Raw genomic sequence first — 16,342 nt, 5'->3', positions numbered from 1 at the left:
TTAAGAAACCGCATTACAGCTGGGAGAGGAAGACACAAGATCAAAAATGTAAGTTACCAGCAGCTCAAAAAGTAACTCAAAAAGTAACTAAAGGTGTTCGTATGGAAAAAGATGTCAGTGAGACATCAAAATGATTGACGATCAAATAAAACACTATCTTAAGATACACGAGTTAATTATTTATTAATTTACGCAACTGCGTATTATATAAAATGTAACGTACATCACCTTCATCCGATACCACATGTAGGCGAAGATACATTGCCTAATTGCCTAACTGTTACACAAATGGTTTTAATATACGAGGCAGTCCAGAAAGTACCAGACGTTTTGGCCTATCGCGGCAGAGGGCGGGACTAGAATCGCCATCTTGGTGTCAAAACGTTGCACTACAGTACGCATCCAGCTGACAGTGTGAGGACTGTGACGCTCTTAGTGTGCTTTCTATAACGTGTTACAATGTGCGCTGGCATAGAAAATCCCGCCTCTTGTGAGATGCGTTCTGTGATTAGGTTTTTGTTGAAAAAAAAAAAAAACACGCCAATTGAAATCCATCACCAACTGTGTGAAGTGTACGGACATGGAACAATGTGTGAAGGCCGAGTGAGGCAATGGAGCAATGATTTTTTAAAAACGGCCAGCGCATCCAAGAACTCTTGGATAGTTTTGGATGAGAGATGTTCGATCACCCACCGGATTTGGTGCCGAGCGACTACCAGCGAAGATGTGGCTCCTACATAACGCTTTGATACTGACGCCGAACTGGATGCCGGTGTAAGCCAGTGGTTGAAATAGCAAGTGGCAGATTTCTACCTCGATGGTATTAAAAAAAAAAAAAAAAAAAACTTGTGGCAAGTACCATAATTTGCATGGCGATTGTGTGGAAAAAGAGCGTAAGAATGTAGCTGTATATAATACAGCTGGTTTGTTTATTCTGTTACTTATTTAATGTGTTGCTTTCTGGACAGCCTCGTATTTAGTGCCTTGGTCACTATGTTTTATTAATACATGTGGAATACTTCCAAAGCTATGGTGAACAATATACATTCTTTCTAGTTTAACGTCCCACGGTTATGTTCCGAGGCTAAGGAAGACTATGGTAATAATGAAAGAAAATGGTGGAATGAAGAAAATAGACGGAAAAGGAAGAACTTCGAACACACAGCGTTTTGTTTACCACGAAGCCCACTTGGCATGAGCTGGGTTCAAACCAAGGACTCCACGCAGGAGATGAGCGCCCAAACATATTCGTAAGTATGCACAGTGTAATACGTGAATGCATAAGAAACTTTGTCACAGAACATGTGAAAGATGAGGCAGTGAGAATATCCTCAAATGCAACAATATTTGCCGACAAACAATTTTATAGTGACTGTTCTACCTTAAGAATACTATTAATATACTGAAGCAAACAGTTCTTAGTTAGTGGTGACATGGAATCAAAAGCAAGTATGCGACAGAATCTGTGAAAGCAAACATTTACACAGCGCACCAATCAATCCCCAAAGCATTATTTACACAAAGCTTAAAATCTACTTTTGATATTTACATTTTTGATCTCCATCACTTCACCACCGCGATCCCTTGCAAACTAAGAGAAAAGAGCAGGCTTTAATTATTGTTCATTATAAACAAGGACTTAAAAGTAATTATAAAATAATATATACATACACACAGAGAGAAATGCAAATAAAATTGCAATATAGTATTTTAAAATTAATACACAACATAATGCCGCAGTGATAACTGAGAAGTTTTGTATTAATATTAATTATTTTGCATTACCAATGGAGTCAACCCACTGGATGTCCGGCATTTGCTTCCTTTAATTCAAGAGCTTCGTTAACTGTTGAAATATTATAAGACTTATATCAGGAATCGAAGACGATTTTAGGATTTAGTTTTCTGGGCTTTCGACATCTATGTTCGGCCATTTAGTTCCTCGGCGAGCACACGATCCGGGGAAAGAGAGGGAAGCGGCCTGGCACCTATAAGTTATGTACTACCCCAGCATTTGCATGGTGTGAATGAGGAAAACCTCATTCAGGATGGCTGGTTTTTTTTAACACTTTTTCGACCGAGTACCCCGCCGGGAATCGAACCCGGAACCGCTACGCGCGGCCACATCAGGAACCGAACCTGAAACTCCAGGGTGTTTTTAATTTGGTTACCCACCGGACGGAACTACAGTAATTGCTGTATCTGTATTCAGTTAACTCAGTAATTTTTAGCTCTTGTGGTGTAGTATTAGTTTTTCCATAAAATACTTAATGCAAGTATTGTTGCACGGAAAACTTCAGGTAGTTTTATTGCTGACGAGTCCACGAAGTTTACTTCAAGGAGTATATTCTGGTCTAGGTTCTGCGTAACCACGTATCTGATATTGCACAACAACTGTCTGGCAAAATAAGTTAGAAGGGCTGCATTATCACGTTACACTGAGATATTAATTATCATTTTTGTAATTAATTTCCATCCATCCAATTCCCACTGAAAAACCATTTTTCTTTTCTTCCCTATATTTTGATAATGTCCACAGCAGACAGTGAAAATTCAACGATTTTAATTTAAGAAAACATCAATTGAAGAGCAAATTGAGTAAGAGTTCATCTGTAAATTAGAAGGAATTTACCGAAATTATACCTTTCTTGTAAATGGTTGGATCAATGATCTTAATTTACTGGTACTTACAAATCTCATACGAAGGAGTGAACTAAAAACTCATGAACGTGAAACGGTTGATAACGAGATTTCCATGTGATTAACACATTTACTTCTATCTGTCGGTTTACGTTCCGATAATCTCTTGGTACAATGAAGTCACTATCAGTTTCTCAAAATCACAGATTATATGCAGGTACATATTTTTAGCTTATGGATTACTACAGGTACGTTTCTATAGAAATGCCTCCCATGTTTAAATTACAATACTATATTATACAACTTGTATATCTATCTATCTACCTATATATATGGGGCAAGGTAAACATTCTCAACTAAAAATAGATGTTCATCAGTGTCAGCTATTATTCTGTCTGCATGAGGAACTATACACCCTCCATTCCAAAAGAAACCGAACTTTTGAAAACAAATAGTACCACTAGTGCCATCTGTTGTAATATTTTACCGGTAGATGGCGTAGTCCCTCATTGACAACTGGTATAAATGTCATGACATTTGGATGCACGGCAACAAAGTTATTGCGTTTCAACTGTCAGTGTGTTGTGTACATCGGTCGGAAAATGAGTTTCAAACAACGAGCTGCAATTGAGTTTTGTGTTAAACTGGGTAAAACTTTTAGTGAAACGCACCAAATGCTACAAAATGCATATGGTGATGAGTGTCTATCCCGTACGCAAGTTTACGAGTGGTTCAGGCGATTCAAATCGGGTAGAGAGACGCTGGATGATGACGAAAGATCAGGCCGTCCCAGAACCGGATTATCGGAAGAAAACATCGAAAAATTGCGTGAATTCATCAAACATAACAAAAAATCGTCGGTGAAAGTTATTGAAATTGAATTAGGCATTCCTCAAACAACCGCATACCACATTTTGACCGAAGTTTTGGGCCTTAAGAAGGTTAATTCGCGGTTTGTACAACACAAACTCGCCGAAGACCAAAAAGTTGATCGAATTGCGCATTGCAAAGACATCGTTAAAAGTGCTCGGCAGGATCGAAACTTCTTGAAATTGATTGTAACTGGTGACGAGACGTGGTATTTTGAATATGAGCCCGAAACAAAGCGGCAAAGTGCTGAATGGAGAGCGCCGGATGAAGGAACACCCCAAAAAAGTCGCTTGGTGAAGTCAAAAGTTAAGGTGATGCTGATTTGTTTTTACGATTCAAAAGGAATTATCCACAAAGAATTTGTTCAGTCCGGCCAGACAGTCACTGGAGAGTTTTACTTGGGCGTCATGAAGCGTTTGCTGGCAAGAATTCGTCGTATTCGGCCCGAATATCGCGAAATCGGTAGTTGGACTCTTTTGGACGATAATGCACCATCACATCGTTCGCGACTTGTAACTGAATTTTTGGTCAAAAATCACATTATTCGGTTGCATCATCCGCCCTATTCACCAGATCTCGCTCCGTGCGATTTCTATCTGTTCCCGAAACTGCATTTGGCGATGAAAGGAAAGTGGCACGCATCGATTGATGCCATTGAGAAGGCGACGACCGCCGTCCTAAAGACCATTCCAATAAAGGACATGGAGAAGTCGTATGACAACTTGTTGGAGCGTGCAAATATGTGTATCGATGCAGAAGGGGAATACATTGATTAATAAAAATGATTTGTTCCAAAATGTACATTGCTTTTTTGTTTTTTTAAAACGTTCGGTTTCTTTTGGAATGGAGGGTGTATTACACGTATTCTGATCATCTCTCTTCCTTCCATGCAGGGACCGCGGTGGCTCAGTGGTCCCGGGTTCAAACCCTGCTCCCGCCAAGTGAACTTTGTGGTGGACAAACACCGTGTGCGTGGGTTTTCTCGGGGTTCTCCCGTTTCCCCCCACTTTCTTCATTCCACCATTTCATTCATCACTCATCATCACCGTCTCCTTTAGCCTAACCGGCATAACCGTGGGACGTAAAACTCAAATATTTCATTTTTTCCATCCATGCACTGATAATGATTTGAGTGAATGGATATATGCGTATTTCTGAGGTAAACACATATATAGGGCGTTTCAAAACAACACCGACGTTTGGGAGATGATTCCTGACACCAAGACAAGACAAAAAGTATAGACCAACCTGGGTGCACAAATGCTTCCTATCGGAGTTATAGGCTGCCGAAAACATGAAATAATGAACTTTAAAGGTCCATAGCTCCAATACTATGAGACCTACCGTAGTTAGGCCAAGACTTCACTTAGGAACTAGTATACGCTCTACACAAATATCAATGCTTCAGAATCTTACGGTACTTCCGCAACAATTTTTAGAGGTAGTTGGTGAGTACTTGCCCATAGCCAAACTCCCTCTACAAAAAAACTGTTGCGTGAGTACCTTAGGATTCTGAAACATGTATTTTTGGATAGGGCAAATATTAGTTCTTAAGTGGAGTCTTGACCCGACTACTGTAGGTTCCATAGTTTTGGAGCTATAAACCTTTGAAGTTCAATTTTTCATGTTTTCGGTGTTTCATGTTCAATTTTGCCTGTAACTCCAAAAGGAAGCATCTGTCCACTCAGGTTGGTCTATACTTTTTGTCTTATTTTGTTGTCAGGAATCACCTCCCAAACGTTGTCGGTGTTGTTTTGAAACACCCTGTATATGAAGTGTATTTCTAAACAGAATAAAATAAACCTGAACATGTAATATAAGATCTATAAGATACGAATATTGTTTTTTTCTTTAATGTCCCACTCACGGTCGCAAATGCTTCAACCTGATACCCTACACAGCAAATTTTAAGCTGATGACCCAAAAACTTAGAAGAAAATTATTAGTCGAGTTATTATGGATTATAATATTAGCAATATTAACGTTAACAATATAGCAAAATTCGTAACCATTCTTATGTATTCGCCTTTCTAATTGTAATTTAAAAATGGGAGATATTTCGTCCTACGAATTAACCATATGAAGATGGGTTTAGTCTAGAAATCAATAACGATGCCTTGGATTGTACACTATTTGCGTAAACTGATGGATAAAAGCCTGCTCTTTAATCTGTATGTTAAAGTAAGTAAAGCAGAGGAAGCCACATGCCTTTTGAGCCAAGGTTTCTTCTCTTACTCTAGCTAAAGGCAATTCCTCTTCTTCATCAACGATACTATTATTATTGTTATTATTGTTTTGGGTCGTCGAAGAGTTGGCAACAGCAACCGGAGTACGTTTATTTGTTCGTGAACAGTCTGATTTACTAGAGCTTGCATCATCATCTGTTGCCACTCGACCACCTCGGCCTCCTCTTGAACGAGGTGCCACAGGACCATGAGGCTGCAACAAAAAAACAAGAAATAGAATCGATATTTTTACAGTCTAAATGTACAGTTAAATAAATATTTACAATACTACACTTAACGATAACTCCGTAGGAGCACGAGTTTTTCGCACTAAGAATTTAAAAATTTCGCATTTCGTCGCATTTTCCAAATAAAGTTCCGTATTTTTAAGCTCTTGTGGAAAAGATATTCCCTGACATTTTTACAATTGTTCCTTTTATTCATAGATAACTACAGAAATAAAACCATTAATTAACTAAAAATGAATTGAATATTTCACTTAACACTGTAAATTTCACTTACAGACAAGACATGCAACGTGTTTTATGCGGTTGACCCTGAGTAGCAGAAGACGGAAGGTGTCTGCAATGATGCAATTGGTTAGGTATTAAAACGGCTCCTCCCCATCCAGCTGCGATGGTGACAGCTAACGCACTACAATATTCTCTACACCCGTGTCCGATCATCCAAAATGCACCGTTCATGCCACGTTCATCCGTTCCGTCAGCGGAAAACTGGCGTTTTTAAATTAATGAAAACGTATTTTTAAAATTTCGGGCAAAACTGCCAATTTCGCGTTTTATCGCGCAACGGAAACCAATGAAAATATACACAGAATATCATAAAACGTCAAGAATCTGAAAATTGCTTAATTCTGACGCATTTCGTTTTATCGTGCATTGCGTAAAACTCGTGCCTTTAACGATAAGTCAAGATTTAAATGACACATGTTACAAGTGAAATTTTATACAGATAATTATCTTTTGTTTATATATAATATAAATGGAGGAAAATCAGCAAAAATATAATAATTACAGCGCTATATTTGTACTCTCATATAGAAATACGAAATGCAAAAAAGAATTCCCTTATATATAGAGAGAGACTCACACCTTAACAAATGAAATACATTATCATCAACTCTGATGATTATTCACCCTTAATCACCATCAAATCCAACATTTCTCTCCAATAACTTTTCTTCTTTCAACAATTTGTGAACAGTCAGGTCACAATCTGAATATTCTTCCTTTCCTGTAAAAAGGGACTGTAGTTTCCTTTAAGGCGCTCGTAACATCTGAAGAAACTTAGTTCGAGGAAAAATCATTTCGAACGTGAATGAACAGTAAGTAAAGTAAAGGACAAAGAAGGCAGAAGTACTAGTGTGGAAATAAAGGCTCCATAATACCTGTTCGGCTGCGGGGCTCATGAAAGTGACAGCATCATGCTCCAGTTTCGTCACTTCTCAATAAATCTGAGTATCCGATTCTTTTTTATTTTTTTAAATTTCTGAACACTTGGCCACAACAAACAGAAATAAATACAAGTCAACGAAATACAGAACTTTCACGATCAGGAAAAGGTAATGCAAACATGTATTTGGCGAGTATCGCGTATATATTAAAACTACCTGGAATAGGATTTTTGAAGGTTTTATCCAAAGATTGAGCAATGAAAGACAAATTGAAATGAATGCACAACTCACTTTCCAATTTTGCATTTGATAGACTCACATGTTTGTAGTTCTTTCGAAGTCCTCAAGGATCCAGTATCAGAGCAATTAACCTATATGTGTAAATAGAATGCTTTCAAAAGACTAATTGTTGTTCTGGTATATACCATATTTTACGGGATATAAGACGAGCCTTAATTCTTAAGCAATTTAAAAAATATACCATAACGTTTTTATCATTTTTATTTTTGTCATGGGTTGTCGATTAACGATCGACTGGGTAGTTCCATCCTTGCATGTTAAGAAGCGCTACGGCTCGCCTGTTTCCAGTTTTTCGCAGTTTACGGTCTGTATATTCTAGTTCGTGGTTCTGGGTTTGTGATGGCGGGGCGGGAGGGAGACAAGTGTTAGTAAACGTAAGAATCCCCTCAACTCATTTTCGTCGCATCGGTGCACTGCTGCTGCCAGTTGAATCCAATGTTAGCAGATAGTTTCTCACGGCATCGAATATATGGCCATTTTTAAGACTGGCGGGAATTTTAAATCAAACACTGGACATTTTTATATTAATTTCGAGTATAAGACGCGCCTGAATTTTGGAGGCAATTTTTCGAAGAATATATAAAATACGGTAAATTGTACGATCAACAGCAAACCTGTACACCTATCTTTATTTTTCTTTCTTTCTTTCTTCAATAATTTAACAACAAACGGTTTAATTTATGTATGGTTTGCAGTAATGCTTCAACAACAATTTTCTTTATAAATCAGTTTTATTTAAATTGGTATAAACTTGCTGAAGTGTCGTTAATCCAGAACAATACGAATATATATAGTATGTAATAGTAATTCCGTACTACGTAAATCCGGGGGTGCAAGCGATAGCCGCTAAGCGAATACTAACATGATATCTACTACAACAATGGTACATTAAATTCAGAGCAGGCCTGCCAATTATACGGTAATTTAAGCCTTAATGCTAAATACGATAATGCCCTTTCGATAATAGGTGAATATACAATAATTTTACAAACTTACATTTTTCTTTCAGTTTCTGAAAGTGCGAATAAATTGTAGATTGCCTTAAATAATTATAAAACACATACACTGAGGTTTTGAACAGTCATTCCCGCTAAAATAAATCAATAACGATTTGAGATTTGACCAATGGCAACCCTGCATCACTCTTTAAATTCCTTTACGTTTACGAGGGGGTGGAAATATTGTTGTTGTTCAGAATAGTGTTAATAAGGATTTTAAAAATGGAGAAGACAGTAAGTTTTATTACAATATTATTGCTATTAGTAGTAGTATTATATTTGTTTCTACAATTATCTCGTGCATAGCGAATATACGATAATTTTAAATACGAAAATCAATAATTTTGTTCTTTGAGGTTGGCAACTCTGATTTAGACAGAAATTTAAACTTTATTTAATAAGAAGAATGTCTGCAACATTACTATTAATCCTTACTTCTGTGTGTGTCATTAGACATCCATACAGAAAGAAGTCACCCAGAACCACCGATTTTTTCCTGTAATGCAGATTGCATACCTCATAAGGAAAATAACAAAAGCATTGCTCGTGGTTATACCAGTAATTTACGCATTTCTTCACTTTCAAGGATTTTGCAAACATTCTTCTTACAATGCGGAGAACATGCCTTTTACTACTTTAATCATAAAACTGACTTAATTATGCATGAATATTTACTCTCTGAGAATTTTCACGAAGTATTTCGTTTCCTTCGTTAGTCTAGACGTATGGAGCAATATTACTGCTGAAAACTCCCATACCTAATAGTCACAATTAAAAGCGCAAAAATTGTTAACTTCTTCGTACGGAAACAAGATTATATCAGTATCTAGGAAGCACTCACGGAACTATTTTGGCAAAAATTGGAACAGAAAACAGTATGTAACTGAAAAAGCGAACGACGATATGAGGATTTACTGATCAGCTATTACTCACGGAATATAAACGCAGTAAACTTGGATAACACATCATCAACTCAGTCAAGCTATTAAAGCACCTTCTGTCCTCACTTTAATTTTCTTATATACGGATTGTGCAAGCTCTGATATGTACAACTTTATTTTTATTTTGTTCTATTTATTTATATTTTTTTGAAACAAATTATTTGAAAAGAGGAAAGATTGATACTTACCGTGTACGTTCTCTGAGGTTTCAATCTTGTGTCGAACCTCTCAAACGCATACGATTTCGTACATACAGGATATTTGGATTTAGATATTTTTGTAAATAAGTGTGCTGTTTTGTCTACTCTGTATTCACAAATATATACATGCTCTTCGGCAGCGCCAACTGGTCGTCCTTTGCAGTATGTATTCAGATCAAGCACCCAACAATGACCCATCAACAAATCCAGAGGAACTATTTCATACAGTGGAACTCTCATCACTTCATTGGGGAAAAACTTCCGGGATGGCTCATGATACGTCTCATGTGGTCGCAAATAATGATGGCCAAACGCGAACTTTTCACCCCTAAAATAAGAAGAAAAAAAAATTACAATGAGTATAACAAGTAACTACATGGGTATTTATATTATAACACTAAAGGTATTAAGAACTAGATTAGAAACTGATTGAACCAAAAGGTGCGCTAACTGTTTAACTAAGCAGCTAGTACCTAGAATTCGCGGAAAATAATTTACTGTAACTAATTCAGTTCATAACACTAAAACCCGCAAATTTTATTTATTTTTTAAAAAAATACAACAGGGTGATGTATAGATAGCAAACTATTTCTCATTGCTGCTATTTCTGGTCTTTTCGATCGACAAGTTCACTACTACACTTAATTCAAATAGTTTTGAAACAACGCTGGGTTAACGCCGAAAGTTTTGTACCCTCCCCATGACAGAACCCAGTTTCGTGATTAACAAGTGAAATTAACCATAGAGATCCATAATTTTCTACTGGACAGAAAATAATGAATTGTATTGTAATTTGTAAAAAGCATATTGTAAAAATTTCTAAAATCGTTCATCTTTCTGCATACAAAACAGCAGCAACAAAGACTGAAAGATTTTCAAAATTAAACGCAGAGTCGTAAATGCTATAAGACAAAAAACATCATTATAATTCAGACTAATATTATAAGCCTTAGTCATGCTGGTACACTGGTTTCCGTGAGAACACTGCAGTCAAGCAATGGAGTGTTCATTCAATGTCGTGAGCCAACTGGGGAGTTATTTGAATTAAAGACATGGTGCACTCCGATCAAGACAATTAGCAACAACAGCGATGACCACATAGCAGAATTCGATTAGGCTTTACACCAGGGAGTTTATTTTTATTTTAAGATGCTTAACGCTTAAAAAAAATCTTTCATGATATTAAATAAATAATTAATTAATTAAATAATAAAGAAGTGTAAGTTTTTCCTTGATTTTAGAGAGTATAATATGACAACGAGTATCTCCTTTGAAGAATCTCGGTAAGATATTGACAGCTATAAGATAAAAACAAACACTTACTGCTCGTCTTTCCACAGCCTTTCTACTCTGAAGATATCCAAATCGTGTGGCTTCACATCTTTCGCAGTTTTGTACGTCAGCTTTACCTGAGACGACTTCTGACCGTTTTCAGGAACCATGTCTCTCAGCACATACACAGTATCGCCTGCAAAATAAATTTTACATTGTAAATTAAGTATAATATTTTCAGTGTATAAAGTTACACAAGAAAATAATACTAACAAATACATATATATTAGTTTATTTGGTTGATTTGGAGTTTAGCGATCCGTTTAGGGTTGCCAACTTGCCGGAAATATTGCTGTTATTTTGATTGACCGGTGACCAATACAAACTTATACCAGCCCCTATATGACCAGTATTTTGAATTCTGTAATCCAGAATAAGTCATCAAAATTATTCAACATTGCCTTTACAACTACAAATTTCCGTTGTATTGTACATTAAGCGATATATATATATATATATATATATATATATATATATATATATATATATATATATATATATATATATATATATATATATATATAAATCTAGAGCAGATTTTTTCATTTATTTAATGTAAGACATTTCATAACAATTATAAATTTTATTGTGAAACTTGTTTTCAACAATAAAGGCAGAAGTGCATAATTTGTCATAATTGTGCGACACAAATATAGCGATAAATTTAAATTGTCCATCGATTGTTGGCAAATAACTTTTAAGCATTTCGTTAGCACAATGTTTGTTTCATTGTTTAGTTTCACGTCCCTAGCTGCTGCATATGACAATTTCCCTTAAACTTCGAAGTTCCTTCCTTAGGACTTTTTAAAGAAATTTTCTGTATTTGAAGTATAAGTTTAAAGAATAAATTTCATTTTGTAAATCCAAAATTGTCACGTAAGGATTAATATACTTTTGTTCATCTTGAAGGTATACAGGCGACAAGGAACAACAAATTAAAACTGATTGATACAAATAGATTTGGGGATCATTCCAAGTATTTGAAAATTAACAATTCGATAAGGAATTTTTTTTTTTTTACATTTTTTCCCCACTATAATCACTTTATTCTGCACACATTGTTTCCAGAAATCTAAAATCATTAAATACACAATAATATAATTTTTTTTCGAGAGTTTGGTGAGAGGAGAGTGATTACAAAAGGAAAATTTCGTCCAAAGCTTTTCCCGGAGGGAGAGTTCCTAGCATCGCTGCTACGTTCCCTCTTTGCACAGCCATACTTATCCTTTGTATAAGGTAGGATGAAGCTCGGGTGTCTCCTGTGTTAATAGCTATACGGTGTCCAACTTCATTAATGAAGTTTAGACCTTCCTGACCCCAGGACCCACAAGTTTCAATGGCTATGGTGACGAAGTGGTATTTGTCCAACAGGTTGCTATACTTTTGTTCATCTGTTTCAATAATTGTTAAGAAGTAGCAGTTACTGGCAGATACAATACAATGATCAATATCGACTTCAGTGTCTCATTTTTAGCACAATATGTTTGTTAAGCTAGTAGTGAATGTATGAAAGATACGCAGAATACAGGTGCTAATGTACTTTTGTCCACCATAGAACATTTTCTTCGCATGGATGGGTCCGAACAGATATCTCACACTTACACCTATAACAGAGATAATTTTGAGAGTATGCTGGTAATTTTATTTTCCAGAGTTGGAACCCTAGATCCGCTCAGCACCGAGGCTATGAGACGTGAACTCACAAATTAACGTGGAATGAGAATCACATGAGCCCCCAGAGAGAACTGAACCCGGCTTTCCCGCGTCGTTATTAGTTTAATACTTTACGCTATCTAGTAAAATCGAAATCAAGATGTTCCTGCTTGTTGAGCAGATCACCATTTACATTTATGGAGTTACAATTGATTTACAAACACAAGTATCATTACTGATTAATGTAAAAGAAAAACAAATTTTACTGAAAGGATTTTTAGACACACTAGTCAATTTACGGAATTTTAATTACTTTCGAAGTACGAGGAGTAGTCCGAAAAGTTTCCCCAAGCGACTGTGGACAGAGGTACCGATGCAAGACCAAAAAAATGCACGTGACATTAAAGATCAGACTTGCCTTTATTTTTCCACATAAGTACCACGTACATTGAGACATTTGTCATATCGATCTATAAGCTTCGAAAACACTTCCAGGTAAAATTCAGGGCACTTTATACGGAAGAAGCGTCGAACAGCTTCTGAGACTTCAACATTGCTTCCAAAGCGCCTGCCGCCGAGAATCTTCTTCAAAGCCGGAAACAGATGGCAGTCACTGGGTGCGAGATCAGGACTGTATGGTGGATGGACAAGGTGCTTCCACCCGAGTTGCAATATGGTTTTGCGTTGCCGTTGCTGAGTGTGATGTCGCATTGTCATCCAACAACAGAATATCCGATGTAAGGTGGCCAGGCTGCTTGTTCCAAATCGCCTCCTTTAATTTCGACAGGGTGTAATAGTATCGCGCAAGCAGTGATGGCTCCAACTTCCAAAAAGTCCAGCAACAACATCCTTTGGACGTCCAAAAAAACTGAGTAGCACTTTCCCTACAGAGGGCGTTGTTTTGAACTTCTTGCGACGGCGCCATCTGCAGGATCGCGTGCGAACGATACCCAGTTTTTTCTGGGTGTGTTTCACGTGCAACCGGTCTTGTTTCTCCCACTGCTGTTCGTTTTCATGAGGGCAACGAGAGGGGAAACTTATTTTCGGACTCCCCCTACTATATATAGAACTTTAAAAAGTTTGCGTTGAATTTGAAAACTAAACCTAACTTTAAATGTTTGCCATTTATTGTCCTGTTTATATATATATATATATATATATATATATATATATATATATATATATATATATAGAGAGAGAGAGAGAGAGAGAGAGAGAAAGTAAATTATGAACAATTCCAAGTACATAGGCTGGTGGAAACGTATATAATAATACCAAAAATATAGAGAAATTCACAATTCTAGTTCGAAGTTGGTACACAAGATGATGATGGTAATGCTTCCAACACGAGGAATCCGGAACACGTTAAACAACATACCATACTCATTTTAATAGCATGTATAACAACGCAGAGCAGCTACACAAATAGCTGTTCAGGTAGATAACCGATAGTACAAATGCTGAATGTCTGTAGAATGGTATCCCACACTGATTGTAGATTTATTGTAGCTGGGTGATGATCATTGCCGATCAGGCGCCTCCTACCATGTCTCACATACGCTCGACACTGTGTTAAGTCCACAGACCTAGCAGGCCAGGGTAGAAACCATATACTGAGTAGGCGACCTTGACCTAGCGGTATAGAAACGTGCGTTATTCTGCTGGAACATGGATCCCCATGAAGTATTCTGGTAAGTTCGTAGGACCGAATTGACGACATCACAAATGTACGATGAACTAGTTATGGTGCCTAAATTAAGATCAGGGGCGAGCGGACATGTAGCTTGTTGCCCCACATCAAAAAGACAGGCATGGCTCCTATGGTGAATGCGAACAAACGAAGATTTTCACGCTCATCTATACGTCTACGAACAAGCAAATGGCTATCAGCGATCAGAATAGGGAAGATCCTCCATCCTCCTACATGCACACACATACACTGCAATCTTGCCCGACACAATTACAGATGTTTTCGGCGTGTAAAAGTGTCAGGAATAATCGTGCGTGGATCTGCCTCTTATAAGTTAGGGAGACCGGAATGATCAATCTGTCCAGTTCCTTCCCTGAAACGAATCTGCTTTCTGAACTTCTCTGTCTTCCTGTGCACATCACTGATACATCCTAGTCCAGGTCGAAGTGAAAAGTAGCTTGATCATATAATAAGCGTTCGCTAGCGTTATCCTGGCATTGGTGACACTGTCTTGTTATCCATACACAAATACACTCATCGAGTTGTCTTATACCTTCAAATACTAGAGGAATATCCTCTAGACGACACTACAATTAGTCTCCCTTTACGAGCATACATTCTGTAACGCACATGTAGTTTCAACATGTGATAGCCATATCACAAATAATCGTGTTTAAAGGAAATGTTTGCTTTGGTTAGCTGAAACGAATTAAAAATGTCAAGTTCAAAGGTCATTTTCTGCTAGTAATGTAAGAGAGACCACCAGTCAGGTATAGGAATTAACATGCGAGTCTTCCTTTTCTATCCCTGACAGACGTGCTCGTACTAGAAGCTACGTCTGACTTCAAGACATGCTTCTCTACATAACAAATGAAATAATGCGGTGTAGTCAACATCAAAAGGAACTGTAATACTATAACGCTATGTGATAAGTGTTTGTTGAAAATGGGACCGAACTAGATTTTCTCCTACAAGTTCGTCCTGTATTTGTGTGGTTTCTTTTAGGAAAAAGAAATGCAAGTATTACCGCACAATCAAAAAGTTATTAGGAGTTCGTCAAAATTCACACCGGTTTATTATTAAAAAGAGCAAGTAGAGAAACTGTACGTCCTTTTACGCTATCATCTTATGTTAGCTCAACGACGACAGTGAAACATCTTTGGTAGTGTCAATACTGTACCAAAGCAACGAAGTAGCAGTAAATAAAAATAATGTTTACATGGGCAGAACTGGCATATAACATCTTTCAGTTTTACAACATTCAAGGTAAGTTGTTAGAAAGTAATTTCTCCCGTATTATAATGTTTTGTGCCAAAGGTGATTACCACCTAGATCTCACAACTGAAACTTCAACTGTTAACCAAAATAATTGTATTTAATTTACTAACTTCGGGAGAAAGAAAGAAAGAAAAAATCACCTTGACGAATTTGGAGATCACCTCGCAATAAAGATATGTAATAAGTTAAGCCAGGCGTTGCGTAATGTGGCTGAGGAACCATTTCAATTTCATAATTGACTGGTCGGGGATTACATTGTTCGCAGAGGTAATGTTCTATACCCTCATCCGCTCGAACACAATCACAATGCTGCCATACTAAGCACCGTTCGCACTGGATCATCATGCCTTCATCTCGACACAATCCACAGATACACCTTATTACGTCCTCTTCTTCACCTGCAAATGACAGATAGTACAACATACAATTAGAAATAATCTCACTCAGAACTTTAAGGAACACTATAATTTCTTATTAGCCTGTAGTTTTCAAAAGGAAAACCTTACACTTAGTATATAATTTTTTCAACACTCACACTTGGCAATACCTACCCAGTTTATCATCCTTTGTTTTTATTTATTTATTTTTTTGAATTATGCCATTTCTTTATTTTGTATAGTGTGCAGCCGGTCGTAACTAATATTTGATTCTGTTTCATAATGATTGGAATGGAAATCAAAAAGAATAAAGGTTTACTTTCTTCAAAGAGTTTACTTCTACAATACTCACATCAACTTCACACAGATTGCCGCGAAATACATACTTTCTACAACTATGCGAACTTGAGCATCAACATTGAAA

At 36.9% G+C, this 16,342-nt stretch overlaps 1 protein-coding gene across 7 annotated transcripts in view; it reads right to left on the bottom strand.

The window, feature by feature from the left end:
- The window catches only part of ash1 (histone-lysine N-methyltransferase ash1), a 261,636-nt gene that overhangs the window by 8,966 nt on the left and 236,328 nt on the right, over window positions 1-16,342 (bottom strand). For 5 of the 7 annotated variants that reach the window (XM_081733560.1, XM_081733561.1, XM_081733562.1 and 2 more), the window contains 5 exons: window positions 15,682-15,939; window positions 10,912-11,056; window positions 9,577-9,916; window positions 5,719-5,949; window positions 1,550-1,591 (listed from right to left, as the gene is read on the bottom strand). In XM_081733560.1, coding sequence (XP_081589686.1) covers window positions 1,550-1,591; window positions 5,719-5,949; window positions 9,577-9,916; window positions 10,912-11,056; window positions 15,682-15,939 — 1,016 coding nt within the window. The remainder of the gene's footprint in view (window positions 1-1,549; window positions 1,592-5,718; window positions 5,950-9,576; window positions 9,917-10,911; window positions 11,057-15,681; window positions 15,940-16,342) is intronic. The other 2 variants (XM_081733563.1, XM_081733564.1) reach the window with 2 other exon arrangements.

Source organism: Thermobia domestica, chromosome 12 (assembly GCF_964235325.1).
Source record: "Thermobia domestica chromosome 12, izTheDome1.hap1.1, whole genome shotgun sequence".
Classification (NCBI taxonomy): domain Eukaryota; kingdom Metazoa; phylum Arthropoda; class Insecta; order Zygentoma; family Lepismatidae; genus Thermobia; species Thermobia domestica.
The sequence above is the reverse complement of the archived record's forward strand: the minus strand, read 5'-3'. Positions and strand labels throughout refer to the sequence as shown.